The 14,886-nt window shown below is 43.7% G+C and overlaps 1 protein-coding gene across 1 annotated transcript; it reads left to right on the plus strand.

Moving 5' to 3' along the window:
• Positions 1–362: 362 nt before the first annotated feature.
• cyp24a1 (cytochrome P450, family 24, subfamily A, polypeptide 1) lies at positions 363–12,386 on the plus strand. Its single transcript, XM_029692994.1, has 12 exons — positions 363–894; positions 1,060–1,250; positions 1,345–1,438; positions 1,539–1,632; positions 1,943–2,034; positions 2,935–3,046; positions 7,793–7,944; positions 8,613–8,779; positions 9,440–9,518; positions 9,640–9,837; positions 11,549–11,660; positions 12,060–12,386. The coding sequence occupies exons 1-11, from the start codon at positions 634–636 to the stop codon at positions 11,657–11,659; spliced, it is 1,551 nt and encodes a 516-aa protein (XP_029548854.1). The 5' UTR covers positions 363–633; the 3' UTR covers position 11,660; positions 12,060–12,386.
• Positions 12,387–14,886: the final 2,500 nt, after the last annotated feature.

Below are 14,886 nucleotides of genomic sequence, written 5' to 3' on the forward strand. Positions count from 1 at the left end.
AAATATTTGTGCAAATGACAGAACTGTGGTACAGTAGTAGTATTGCCTTTGGTTTTCCAAATTGTGGACAGTCCGCAGGAGATTGGTGGCAGCTTAATTGGGGAGAACGGGCTCGTGTTAATGACTGGAGTAGGATGAGTGGAATGGTATCAAATACATCAAACACGTGGTCTCCAGGTCTTTGATGCCATTCCATTTGCTCCCTTCCGGCCATTATTATGAGCCGTTCTCCCCTCCGCAGCCTCCCGGGGTGGACTCCACTATGGTTCAAGCGAACCGCTTCACCTTCCGTTCACCTTCAGTTTAGGCCGATATGTTTATTTATAAAGCGGGGGCAAGGGCACTTCCTCGGTCTATCTGGAGTCATGCGATCGTCACAACATTGATCCATAAATGAATGGTGTGGGCTCAACGGCTACACCATGCAGGACTGATCCCTGATTGGTTATGGGTTTGTCCGGAATAAACACTCTCAGAGTATATATATATATATATTGTGGAAGGTGTGACAGTTCCAAGAAACGAGAAGCCTGAGAAGTTCCAAGTTTCCAACAACTTACGCAAATAGATTCATTCGTGTTGAGCGCCAAGTGCCCCAGTACATATCCGCTATTAGCCTATCGCTGCTTGAGAATGAGGGCACAAATCCAAAAGGTACCACAGATAGCCGAATTGTTAAAAAAGAACACGGTTTGGTTGCAGCACTTCAAGCCAACATCTTCAGTGTGCGCCCTGGACCCGAAGGATGCTGCGATGGTTGCGCCTTGTCAACAAAGTCTTCCCTCGCAAACTCAGAGCATTTACTCGATACCTGGACCCACCAATTGGCCCTTATTTGGCAGTTTGATAGAACTACTCCGCAAAGGAGGGCTGCAAAGACAACATGATGCATTGGTAAATGATAAAACAATTATTATAATTAGGCTATAGGAATAATAAGCATTGAAAATAAAATGGCATTTTCGAGAGAAAATATACACATGTTAATTTAGTTTAATAAATATTCACATCTGTTTTGGGTGAATGAAATATATTGTGTATGATAATTCTTTCTTTTAGATTGATTACCATAAGAAATTCGGCAAGATTTTCCGGATGAAACTCGGCTCCTTTGAATCGGTCCACATTGGCGCACCTTGCTTGCTGGAAACGCTCTACAGAAAGGAGAGCGTTTACCCGCAGCGTCTGGAGATTAAACCCTGGAAAGCATACCGAGACTTCAGAGACGAGGCATATGGACTTCTTATTCTGTAAGTAGCGCTTATATATATTAATATGATATCAAGCTATTTGCTTAGCAGAAGTATACAGATAAAATAGCTCATATTTTTCCGTGTTTTTTAGGGAAGGGAAAGACTGGCAGAGGGTGAGAAGCGCATTTCAGCAGAAATTGATGAAACCCACCGAAGTCGCGAAACTTGATGGAAAAATAAATCAGGTTTGTAAGATAATTTCTCTGCGTTAAAACAGCACAGTTCAATGTGAATTTGATCAAATAATGTCTGGTATTTACTGTAATTCCTGTCTCCAAAATGTAGGTGTTGGCGGATTTCGTTAGTAGAATTGGACAAGTGACTGACAATGGACGATTTGAGGACTTGTACTTCGAATTGAATAAATGGTCGATGGAGAGTACGTAGGCTATTGAATGATTAGGCTATAAATAAATAACATATTTGTAGCTAGATATCAATTGTTGCTTATATGTAATTCAGATGTATTAAATACATTACATTATTCTAAATATAATTTTATTGTATCAAAAAACACAATTTAGTAAACCTCTTATTAGAATGAATACACAGTATAATTGATTTGTTACTCAGAAAGAGTTAATTCATTCATAAATTCATTCATAAATTCATAAATCAATTCATGTTGTTAACCAATTAATGTTTTCAAATTTGTATGATTTAATTGTTGATCCTCGTTATGCTTACAGCCATTTGTTTAGTGCTCTATGACAAAAGATTCGGACTTCTGCATGACAACGTCAACGAGGAAGCAATGACCTTTATCATGTCCATAAAAACAGTAAGTGGTAATTGATTTTACACATGGAATTACTATCTGCATAGTGAAAGGTAGACTGTATTGCAGACCACCGACCTGATAACCTTAGTGATCTTTCTGGAGTGTTGGGAAGTAGTGAACTACATGTAGTTCACCTAAGAATTTAACTCCATTTTGCAGTAGCTTGGTGGTAGTTGAACTACATTATCATTTTGCTTGTGTTTTCAATAGTTAACTACTTTTTTTGCCATGTAGCGGTGTAGCTAAGTACTGGAACTACACACTACGGTCTTTGCAAAAATATCATAAAACATATGTGTAGTAGTCAATAATTTCAGACCTGCCTAATACTCACTTGAAACACTTTTTGTGTGCCTAATTCTCACTTTTTGTCATTAATAGGAAAAATTACTAAATTAAATTAAATTCTCTTAACAATCTGACTCTAGTGAACTGTTCTTGCAATTTGTCGTCTCTGACACTTCAGATGTAGCTTCCTTAACACCGGCTTTTTGTGACACAGCTAGATTTCGCGCTCGCTCTCTGAGCCTATAGAAAGAGCGCAGGTCATTGAGTTCACTTGAATTGAGTGGGTTATAATCACCACAGCGACAGTTACTGATGTAGCAATAGACTATCTCTCGGCTCGGGGCTGGCTGTAAATTACTGGAGCAAATCAATAATACCACATGCAGGAGACAAAAACATCGTAAAAAAGGTCATAACGTTTTTTGTTATAGTAACCATGGCCATGTGCTATACATTACCATTGGAATACTGTAGGAAGACCTTGGAAATGACTGGTTACTTGCAACAATACATTCTTACTGTGTCTTTATTTGATTGTTACATTTAAAGTATCTCTCTTTCTCTCTCTTTCTCTCTCTCTCTCTCTATATATATATATATATATCTTTGTAGATGATGAGCACATTTGGCATGATGATGGTCACGCCAGTGAAGCTCCACAAAAAACTGAACACCAAAACGTGGCAGGCCCACACTATGGCATGGGACCGTATATTCAGCACAGGTACAAACAACCTCTAACACCTTTTCAGTGCCCCTGACTCTCGCTTGCAACTCCCCTCCCCATCCCTCTAAAGTAACCTCCCCTCCATGTCCCTTCTGTCCCCCCTGAAACCTCCCCTCCATGTCCCCTCTGTCCCCCCTGAAACCTCCCTCCATGTCCCCTCTGTCCCCCCTGAAACCTCCCCTCCATGTCCCCTCTGTCCCCGCTGAAACCTCCCCTCCTCGTCCCCTCTGTCCCCCCTGAAACCTCCCTCCATGTCCCCTCTGTCCCCCCTGAAACCTCCCCTCCATGTCCCCTCTGTCCCCCCTGAAACCTCCCCTCCTCGTCCCCTCTGTCCCCCCTGAAACCTCCCTCCATGTCCCCTCTGTCCCCCCTGAAACCTCCCTCCATGTCCCCTCTCTCCCCCCTAAAACCTCCCCTCCACTTCCCCTCTCTCTCCCCTGAAACCTCCCCTCCATGTCCCCTCTCTCCCCCCTGAAACCTCCCCTCCATGTCCCCTCTCTTCCCCCTGAAACCTCCCCTCCACGTCCCCTCTGTCCCCCCTGAAACTTCCCCTCCATGTCCCCTCTGTCCCCCCTGAAACCTCCCTCCATGTCCCCTCTGTCCCCCCTGAAACCTCCCCTCCATGTCCCCTCTGTCCCCCCTGAAACCTCCCCTCCTCGTCCCCTCTGTCCCCCCTGAAACCTCCCTCCATGTCCCCTCTGTCCCCCCTGAAACCTCCCTCCATGTCCCCTCTCTCCCCCCTAAAACCTCCCCTCCACTTCCCCTCTCTCTCCCCTGAAACCTCCCCTCCATGTCCCCTCTCTCCCCCCTGAAACCTCCCCTCCATGTCCCCTCTCTTCCCCCTGAAACCTCCCCTCCTCGTCCCCTCTGTCCCCCCTGAAACCTCCCTCCATGTCCCCTCTGTCCCCCCTGAAACCTCCCCTCCATGTCCCCTCTGTCCCCCCTGAAACCTCCCCTCCTCGTCCCCTCTGTCCCCCCTGAAACCTCCCTCCATGTCCCCTCTGTCCCCCCTGAAACCTCCCTCCATGTCCCCTCTCTCCCCCCTAAAACCTCCCCTCCACTTCCCCCTCTCTCTCCCCTGAAACCTCCCCTCCATGTCCCCTCTCTCCCCCCTGAAACCTCCCCTCCATGTCCCCTCTCTTCCCCCTGAAACCTCCCCTCCACGTCCCCTCTGTCCCCCCTGAAACTTCCCCTCCATGTCCCCTCTGTCCCCCCTGAAACCTCCCCTCCATGTCCCCTCTGTCCCCCTGAAACCTCCCCTCCATGTCCCCTCTGTCCCCCCTGAAAGTTCTCCCCTCCATGTCCCCTCTGTCCCCCCTGAAACCCCCCCTCCATGTCCCCTCTCTCCCCCCTGAAACCTCCCCTCCATGTCCCCTCTCTTCCCCCTGAAACCCCCCCTCCATGTCCCCTCTCTCCCCCCTGAAACCTCCCCTCCATGTCCCCTCTGTCCCCCCTGAAACCTCCCCTCCATGTCCCCTCTGTCCCCCCTGAAAGTTCTCCCCTCCATGTCCCCTCTGTCCCCCCTGAAACCCCCCCTCCATGTCCCCTCTCTCCCCCTGAAACCTCCCCTCCATGTCCCCTCTCTCCCCCCTGAAACCTCCCCTCCATGTCCCCTCTGTCCCCCCTGAAACCCCCCCTCCATGTCCCCTCTCTCCCCCCTGAAACCCCCCCTCCATGTCCCCTCTCTCCCCCCTGAAACCTCCCCTCCATGTCCCCTCTCTCCCCCCTGAAACCTCCCCTCCATGTCCCCTCTGTCCCCCCTGAAACCTCCCCTCCATGTCCCCTCTGTCCCCCCTGAAACCTCCCCTCCATGTCCCCTCTCTCCCCCCTGAAACCTCCCCTCCATGTCCCCTCTGTCCCCCCTGAAACCTCCCCTCCATGTCCCCTCTGTCCCCCCTGAAACCTCCCCTCCATGTCCCCTCTGTCCCCCCTGAAAGTTCTCCCCTCCATGTCCCCTCTGTCCCCCCTGAAACCCCCCCTCCATGTCCCCTCTCTCCCCCCTGAAACCTCCCCTCCATGTCCCCTCTCTCCCCCCCTGAAACCTCCCCTCCATGTCCCCTCTGTCCCCCCTGAAAACCCCCCCTCCATGTCCCCTCTCTCCCCCCTGAAACCTCCCCTCCATGTCCCCTCTGTCCCCCCTGAAACCTCCCCTCCATGTCCCCTCTGTCCCCCTGAAACCTCCCCTCCATGTCCCCTCTGTCCCCCCTGAAACCTCCCCTCCATGTCCCCTCTGTCCCCCCTGAAACCCCCCCTCCATGTCCCCTCTGTCCCCCCTGAAAGTTCTCCCCTCCATGTCCCCTCTGTCCCCCCTGAAACCCCCCCTCCATGTCCCCTCTCTCCCCCCTGAAACCTCCCCTCCATGTCCCCTCTCTCCCCCCTGAAACCTCCCCTCCATGTCCCCTCTGTCCCCCCTGAAACCCCCCCTCCATGTCCCCTCTCTCCCCCCTGAAACCCCCCCTCCATGTCCCCTCTCTCCCCCCTGAAACCTCCCCTCCATGTCCCCTCTCTCCCCCCTGAAACCTCCCCTCCATGTCCCCTCTGTCCCCCCTGAAACCTCCCCTCCATGTCCCCTCTGTCCCCCCTGAAACCTCCCCTCCATGTCCCCTCTCTCCCCCCTGAAACCTCCCCTCCATGTCCCCTCTGTCCCCCCTGAAACCTCCCCTCCATGTCCCCTCTGTCCCCCCTGAAACCTCCCCTCCATGTCCCCTCTGTCCCCCCTGAAACCTCCCCTCCATGTCCCAGCTCAAACCTCAATGCCCCCTGATCTGGCTCCCAACCACGTCTAAAACAACCCCATCTTCTTTGCCCCCTTTCTTAAACTCACAACCTCCATTACAACCCCTCAACTCCCGCTCTCACGTCCAGCTACCCTCCCTCCCTCTCCAAACCTCAAGCCCGCCACATTCACTTTAAACCCCTCCCTAGGCAAACCCCCAATCCCTACACCACAGTGCGTGTTTTGCAGCTCTTTCTCCAGATGACGTATGACCTACAAACTGTTTTGAGCACATTTCCAGTCAGGTGATAGCAGAGAGAGAGATATGAACCGGGTGCCTCTGTGATCAATGCAGTTGGCTCTCCACTTCTTACATGACACAGCCAGAGTGGTAGTAAACCGGATGACCTAAGAGGGAGAAGTCTCCCAAATATTTGTAATAGTGGGAGGGATGGAGGGGAGGAGGGGGAGGAGGGGGAGGAGTGGAATGTTGGCTCAGGGCTTTGCTACTGATCGTTTGTTGTGTTGCTTGCTCGGCAGTGGCTTGCCTGTCCCCCCTCTCTCACACACACACACACACACACACATACTCACTGGCGTAGCACAACACCCGAGGCAGGGGGCCAATGAGCTTCGGGGGTTCCCCCCCTCCCCCGGGTTGGTCCCCCCCTGGAAGTTGGGCCCCCCAGATAGCCATGAATGATATAATGTTCTTAATTACAGTAAATTAGCTTTAAAAATGCAACATTTTCTCTCAGTCTCATGGCAAAATGGGAAGGAAATTAGCTCAGGTATTCTTGAAAGTTGGGACCATCCTTGTTTGGGCAGGGAAACTTTCTTTTTATAGTAAAAAAAAACATTTAGTTGCATTATTTGAGCTTAAAATTTGCATTTACAGGAATTTTATAAGTGAAAATATTTGTTTGGGAATTTTCGAAATACTTTCAATTTTATTAATTTCCATGTCGGCTCTATGCCTTGAAATGCCCCTGTCCGGAGCAAAGGATTCAAATTTCAAACACTTCCAAAAAGTATTTAAAATCAAAATAAATGGCAATAATGGTTATTAACTGAAAAGTTATCTAATGTAGTTTCTTGCAATAGCCTTCTGTGACTTTAAAGAATATTCCTATCAAAACTGTAATTCCTAAAAAATTTGTCCAGAGATTTGGTGAACTCTGTCAGATTTGTCGAAAATCCTAAATGAATCAGGAATGATCAGGGACAGCTGTACCTTAAGGACCCCTTCTTCATGTCGTCATTACATGTAGTGTAACAAGACACTCATGGTCTGGAAAGTTCTCTACTTTTGATAGATTTAAACAAACAATATCGAAATTGCATGGTCACAACAATAAACTGCCAACTCTATCTGCCTGATAGAATATGAATTTTAGTTCAAATATGTTAAATGTAATTAGTTTTTAGAGTTATAAAGCAACTGAGGAAGAACTTAATTGCTATTTTGTATACCACTTGAATTAAGATTTTTTTTTTGTTGTCGACTCCGTAAAACATCATTAATAATTTACCATATTTTAGAAATGTTTGTATTGAACTTGTATTTTTAGAGGCAAAAATATGTCTGTTTTGAGTATCTGTTGTCAACTCGTTCAGTGGCTTGTCAACTCTGTCACTGATGGCTAACCCCCTTAAGATCGATATTCAGAAAAAAATATTTCAATCACTGTTCTGCAACATATGCTTAAACAATTGTATGTTGCGCTTGTGGCCAAGTTCAGGAGATGAAAGGTGTTTGAGGGCTTTTGAAAGAAGCGATAGGGAGTGGAAGTGAGTGAGGTCATTTTATGGCATGTTTACTATAGACTTCATCTCTTTAGATGTTTACAATTATCATTGTTTTATGACTGGTTGCAGCTTTCCTCAAATGGAATCCATGTTTTGGGGAATGAAGTTGACCATTAGAATGGCTTTAAAAATGGAAAATATGTGAAGTAATTGTTACCTTATACTGTATATATCCATCAGTTTATTAGTTCCTGTTTGTCTCTTCCTGTTGTCTCTAGCCAAAGTCTACATAGACAAGAAGATAAAGCACCACACAGAGGCAACGGGGCTCAGTGACGACTTTCTGTGTGACATCTACCGCCACAGTCAGCTGTCCAAGAAGGAGCTGTACGCCACCATCACAGAGCTCCAGATTGGAGGAGTGGAGACGGTAAGGATCAATTGACAAATGTAACAGAGATGCATGTTGAGTATCCTTGCTAATAATTTAGCGTCACAACATTGAAGTGTGATAGGGCCTCCAGTTTTCTAGGTGAACTGCGATGACTAACGTGGCTTGAGACCTGACGACTTGCTTTATGCCTAGTCATTAACTTTAGCGGGCTAACAGTCTTGAGACTCGGTTTTGAATCTCGGTCCATCAAACAAGGATAGGGCCAGATTTATCATTCACTTGCACCAGTGCCTATTTCACTATTCTATTTTCAGAACAATAAGAAGGGAAAACATGATACCCAATTCTTTATTTTTGTTGACTTTTCTCCTTACTTCATTCCTTATTTTGACCTTTTTGCATTCCACATTTTAAGTGGTATTCCTTCCCTGTGAGAGAAGAAACCAACTGACCTTTCAACAGTGATTTGGTCTGCAGTCCGGATATGAACGAAATGGCCCTGAGGAACCCCTCACATTCCTCTGCTCCATTAACTGTAGGACCCCTCTATGGAATGCAGTTCATAGTATCTCTCTGAATGAGTCTGACATCTCTCCCATCCCTCTCTCTCTCTCTCTCTCTCTGCCTCTCTCGCTCTCTCTTTCTCTCTCTTGCTTTCTCTGTCTCTCTCTCTCTCTCTCTCTCTCTGTTAATGTTCTTTCCAGACTGCCAACAGCTTGCTGTGGGCTATTTTCAACCTCTCTCGTAACCCATGCGCTCAGGGGAAGCTGCTCCAGGAAATTAGAGAGGTTCTTCCTGCCAATCAGACTCCCAGCGCTGAGCACCTCCAGAGAATGCCCTACCTCAAGGCCTGCCTCAAGGAGTCCATGAGGTACAGTAAGACATTCCACTGACGCAAAAAGTCACAGACTGTACTGTATGTCACTCAAACACAAGTGCAAAACACATTAAGTAGGCTAGCTATAGGCTATCGGTACTCCTCAGATCTTAATCTGAAATAGCCATACTGTTGCAGATACTGACGGAGTACACGCATACATTTTTCTTAACTCCAAATCAATGGAGTAGTTGCATAATGTCGAACCACCCATGCCCTTGTTAATTCAAAAACAACTGTAGGCAAGCAGTTTATAGTGAGATAACTAGGTATAAATACTGGGTGACTATTCACTCCAGTTTATAGTGAGATAACTAGGTATAACGACTGGATGACCATTCACTACAGCTTATAGCAACAACAGTAGGGTCACGTTGTTGTTCTTAAATACCTTAGTACTACTACATCGATAATAACACCAAATCTCGTGATGATGTCAGAAGAGTTTGAAACGTAACAAGTGTTTTGAGAGTTTAATGCGTAAACTCACACAGAGAATGCTTATAACGTTTGACAGGGGATTAGTTATATTTCCTTTCAACTTTCCGTTTGAAATGGTTTAAGTATGTTTAACTGATCCTAAAGAGCTTACATGTATATGCATCCCCCTGCTTCAAGGCTATATTCCCAAGCACTGTTTTCAAATTCCTGCAGGTTATCGCCATCAGTTCCCTTCACGAGTCGGACCTTAGACAAAGACACTGTGTTGGGGGATTACTCCATTCCCAAGGGGGTAAGTGGATTACTTCGAATTCCCTCATTTAAGAGCACATGTTCGGTTGACTACAGTCTCAGATCAATTAATATGTACATTTGATTGATGTCTAATCAAGATTCTTGTTTTTCATTTGCAGACAGTGTTGATGATCAACAGCCATGCTCTCGGTGCCAATGAGGAGTACTTTGAGCACAGTAGCCTATTTAAGCCAGAGCGTTGGTTAAGAGAAAGCAGACCCATAAACCCCTTTGCCCATGTGCCGTTTGGCATTGGGAAGAGGATGTGCATCGGGCGGCGTCTGGCAGAGCTACAGCTGCAGTTGGCACTCTGCTGGGTAAGAACAACCTCCCGTGTCCCCAAAATGACCGCCAAGTTGCCAACATTGTAATATCACTGCAGGTAGTGCTGAAAAAAGTGAATATTACTCTCTCTTCTTGAATCAGGTTTAAATATACAGTGCATTCGGAAAGTATTCCAACCCCTTGACCTTTTCCACATTTTGTTACTTTACAGCCTTATTCTAAAATGGAGTAAATAAAACATTTTCCTCATCAATCTACACACAATACCCCATAATCACAAAGCAAAAACAGGTGTGTTTAGACATTTTCACAAATGTATTAAAAAGAAAAAAAGAAATACCTTATCTACATAGTTATTCAGACCCTCTGCTATGAGACTCGAAATTGAGCTCAGGTGCATCCTGCTTCCATTGACAATTCTTGAGATGTTTCTACAACTTGGAGTCCACCTGTGGTCAATTAAATTGATTGGATAAGATTTGGAAAGGCACACACCTGTCTATTTAGGGTCCCACAGTTGACAGTGCATGTCAGAGCAAAAAACAAGCGTTGAGGGCGAAGGAATTGTCCGTAGAGCTGCAAGACAGGATTGTGTAGAGGTACCACAGTGCCCTCCATCATTCTTCAATCACTCTTCTTAGAGGTGGCCGCCAAGCCAAACTGAGCCATCGGTGGAGAAGGGCCTTGGTCAGCATGGTGACCAAGAACCCGATGGTCACTCTGACAGAGCTCCAGAGTTCCTCTGGAAATTCCTTCCCTGCAGCACTCCACCAATCAGGCCTTTATGGTAGAGTGGCCAGACAGAATCCACTCCTAAGTAAAAGGCAGATGACAGCCTGCTTGGAGTTTGCCAAAAGGCACCTAAAGGATGCAGACCATGAGAAACAAGATTCTCTTTTCTGATGCCAAGTGTCACGTCTGGAGGAAACCTGGCACCATCCCTACGGTGAAGCATGGTGGTGGCAGTTACATGCTGTGGGGATGTTTTTCAGCGGCAGGGACTGGGAGACTAGTCAGGATCAAGAGAAAGATGAACGGACCTTAGACTGGGGTGAAGGTTCACCTTCCAACAGGACAACGACCCTAAGCACACAACCAAGACAACGCAGGAGTGGCTTCGGGACAAGTCTCTGTATGTCCTTGTGTGGCCCAGCCAGAGCACAGACTTGAACCCAATCGAACATCGCTGGAGAGACCTGAAAATAGCTGTGCAGCGACGCTCCCCATCCAACCTGACAGAGCTTGAGAAGATCTGCAGAGAAGAATGGGAGAAATTCCTCAAATATAGCTGTGCCAAGCTTGTAGCGTGATACCCAAGAAGACTCGATGCTGTAATCGCTGCCAAAGGTGCTTCAACAAAGTACTGAGTAAAGGGTCTGAATACTTATGTAAATGTGATAGTTTTTAAAATATATTTTTGCTAAATTTGCTAAATTTTCTAAAAACCTGTTTTTGCTTTGTCATTATGGGGTATTGTGTGTAGATTGATGAGGGAATAAACAGTTTAATCCATTTGAGAGATAAGGCTGTAACGTAACAGTAAGTGGAAAAAGTCAATGGGTCTGATTACTTTCCGAATACACTGCATATAAGTTGTTCCAAGAAGACGTTGTCCTACAATAGTTTCAAATTTGAAAAATATTTTTATTCCACCATGTGACTCTTACCTCATTTGATACTGATGTTCCTTTTACATGCCCTTCGTTATCTAATGATTGCTCTTTCTTCCCCTCTTTCTATAAGGTGGTCAGAGATTATGAAGTTGTGGCGACAGATTGTGAACCAGTTGATGCTATCCATTCCGGGTTGCTAGTTCCCAACCGTGAGCTCCCTGTGACTTTCATCAGACGATGAGGTAAGAATAAAACTCACTCTTGGATATACCTCAAAATCATCCATAGACTAACACTTAAATCATTGTAATGTCTACCTGTTATTCATTGTAATGTCTTGTTATTCATTGTTATGTCTACCTGTTATTCATTGTTATGTCTACCTGTTAGTCATTGTAATGTCTACCTGTTATTCAATGTAAATAAAGAAAAACCCTTGAATGAGTAGGTGTGTCCAAACTTTTGACTGGTACTGTATATATAACAAATCTGAAATGTATATAACACATAAATACAGCATATAAAATAATGTATGGGGGAAACTACAAAAAAGTTACATTAAACTCGCAAACAGTTAGGAAACATATCAGCACGTGTTTAAATATTACATTTGATTCCATATGTTATTTTTTCCTGAACAGATCAAATACAGACCATTTGGACTTCACAACAGGGAGGTGATAGTTCTGGGCCTGAACGTCCCGAGAGACTCCACGTATTGCTGCTCTGTAAATAACAACTATATCAGATATAAATATATATTTATGTAATCCTGTCCAATATACCTCAAACTAACATAAATATATTTAAACTATTAAATATGACAGTTAGTCTACTTGTTGATCACTATGTCACTTGTGCTATACTGCCCACTAATCTTAAACAACTATTATGTCAAATATATTAATGAACTGATGACTTTTGTATATGTTGTGTTCTTATGGTAAATTATATACATGTAAAAAGTCTACTTGTGTTTATTTTTCATTGTGTAAAAGTGCAATTATAGTGTCAATGTGATGTATGCCTACATGGCACATTGTAGTTCTTAGAGAGAATATATTCATACCATTTTTTATATATTTAATCCACTTTCTGTTTTTGTTGCTGAAATGTTCATGTTTGAAATTGAAATGACTTTGCAGAGTATGATTTAAGATGAATACAACTGTATCATCGCTACAGACAAAAGCTAAGGACCTAATAATGTCTGACTTTTGGTATATCATCATATTTGTGGGTGAAAATGTCATGGAATACACCATATGGTAATCTTACTGGTTCTTGTGCTCAGCTCAGGGCTGCTATTCAGTCACACCAGCATCAGATAAATCAACTATTCACACAGCGTAGTGCAGCTGTAGTCTGACCACCAAACATGTAATAGAGATTATATCTCAGCATACACTGCCCCCCGCTGCCATTCAGGTATGTGGTACAGTTGTTTTTAATATTACAAGTAGCGGTTTATTATAATTTCGTACGTTTATCTCACTGTAAATGTTTGGTTTTACTAATCTGGTATTAATACCAGAAATGCGTAATCTGCTGAAAAGTGGTAATATTGTTAATTTCTGCTTTGGGAATTGAGTGTATTTCAGGTAGTATACTATAGCATTTGCATGTACCTTATTGACATAACGTCTTTTAAAAAAAGGGGGAGAGAGAGTTAGAGGAATACACATATGAAAGTGAAGGTATTGTTCCAGACCTGCTGGAACCCTGACCTGTTCACCAGACGTGCTACCTGTCCCAGACCTGCTGTTTTCAACTCTCTAGAGACAGCAGGAGCGGTAGAGATACTCTCAATGATCAGCTATGAAAAGCCAACTGACACTTACTCTTGTGTTACTGACTTGTTGCACCCTCGACAACTACTATGATTATTATTATTTGACCATGCTGGTCATTTATGAACATTTGAACATCTAGGCCATGTTGTGTTATAATCTCCACCCGGCACAGCCAGAAGAGGACTGGCCACCTCTCATAGCCTGGTTCCTCTCTAGGTTTCTTCCTAGGTTTTGGCCTTTCTAGGGAGTTTTTCCTAGCCACTGTGTTTCTACATCTGCATTGCTTGCTGTTTGGGGGTTTTAGGCTGGGTTTCTGTACAGCACTTTGAGATATCAGCTGATGTAAGAAGGGCTATATAAATAAATTTGATTTGATTTTGATTTGATTTGATTTAAAACAATAATTGATATGTACTCTAGATGACTGATAGGGAGCTCTGTGTTGAAGAATAGTTTGGAAGCAATAGAAATGCATTTCTTTATGTAATTATTTTTTTGCCACGTTTATTCTATTACATACATCTTAATGCATACTTTTAAATAATACTATGTGAGCTAAACATTCAACAACAACAAAAAATCTGTATGAAAACATTTTCCCTTGAGTATACTTTTTTACATTTTTAATTTTAACACTTTTTTTACATTGCTAATGTTACTGTCCCCACTACAAAAAAAAATACTTAAATACATGTAATATTGTCCTTGAAACATTTAATTGAAATACTGTGGAATTACATTCATTCCTATGGAGGACTGCTCCTACTGGTGGGCGCCAATATGGCCGACCAGTGGCTTCAAAGCTTGGCCAATACAGGGTTTATATACATCCTTGGTTTAAACCCATGCCACAAGGGCCAATGTGTGGTCGCAAGTCAGCAGATTCCGCTAGACCAGGCTCACACAATTATATAAATTCTGTTTTACAGTCTTATTGATAAGAATAAGATGTATTATATTAAACTGTTTTAAACCAATTGGGATCCTTTAAGGATACCTTTGCAGTGTGGAAAAATATTGACTATATTGCATCATATTCAATTATATTTAATTTCACTTTACTTCAAAATTCTTATGCAGAAAGATCACCACACATACAAAATGTGTAATGTCACCTGTTATTACCTGTAATTTATACCTGTTATTACCTGTAATGTCTACCTGTTATTACCTGTAATGTCTACCTGTTATTAACTGTAATGTCTACCTGTTATTACCTGTAATGTCTACCTGTTATTAACTGTAATGTCTTGTTATTCATTGTAATGTCTACCTGTTATTAATTGTAATGTATTGTCATTCATTATAATGTCTAACTGTTATTAACTGTAATGTCTTGTTAGTCAAATGTAATGTCTACCTGTTATTAACTGTAATGTATTGTTATTCATTGTAATGTCTACCTGTTAGTCATTGTAATGTCTTGTTATTCATTGTAATGTCTACCTGTTATTAACTGTAATGTCTACCTCTTAGTCATTGTACTGCCTATCTGTTATTAACTGTAATGTCCTGTTATTCTTTGTAATGTCTACCTGTTAGTCATTGTTATGTCTACCTGTTATTCATTGTAATGTCTACCTGTTATTCATTGTTATGTCTACCTGTTATTCATTGTAATGTCTACCTGTTATTCATTGTAATGTCTACCTGTTATTCATTGTTATGTCTACCT

Source organism: Salmo trutta, chromosome 16 (assembly GCF_901001165.1).
Source record: "Salmo trutta chromosome 16, fSalTru1.1, whole genome shotgun sequence".
In the NCBI taxonomy this organism is placed as follows: domain Eukaryota; kingdom Metazoa; phylum Chordata; class Actinopteri; order Salmoniformes; family Salmonidae; genus Salmo; species Salmo trutta.

What these genes read in the sequence shown, in the direction of transcription:
- cyp24a1 (XM_029692994.1), top strand. Translation starts at nt 634, where the DNA reads ATGAGGGCACAAATCCAAAAGGTACCACAGATAGCCGAATTGTTAAAA. An exon ending in GAATAAATGGTCGATGGAGA is followed by an intron (nt 1,633 to 1,942) that starts GTACGTAGGCTA and finishes TTATGCTTACAG; the next exon opens with CCATTTGTTTAGTGCTCTAT. An exon ending in TGCAGTTGGCACTCTGCTGG is followed by an intron (nt 9,838 to 11,548) that starts GTAAGAACAACC and finishes TCTTTCTATAAG; the next exon opens with GTGGTCAGAGATTATGAAGT.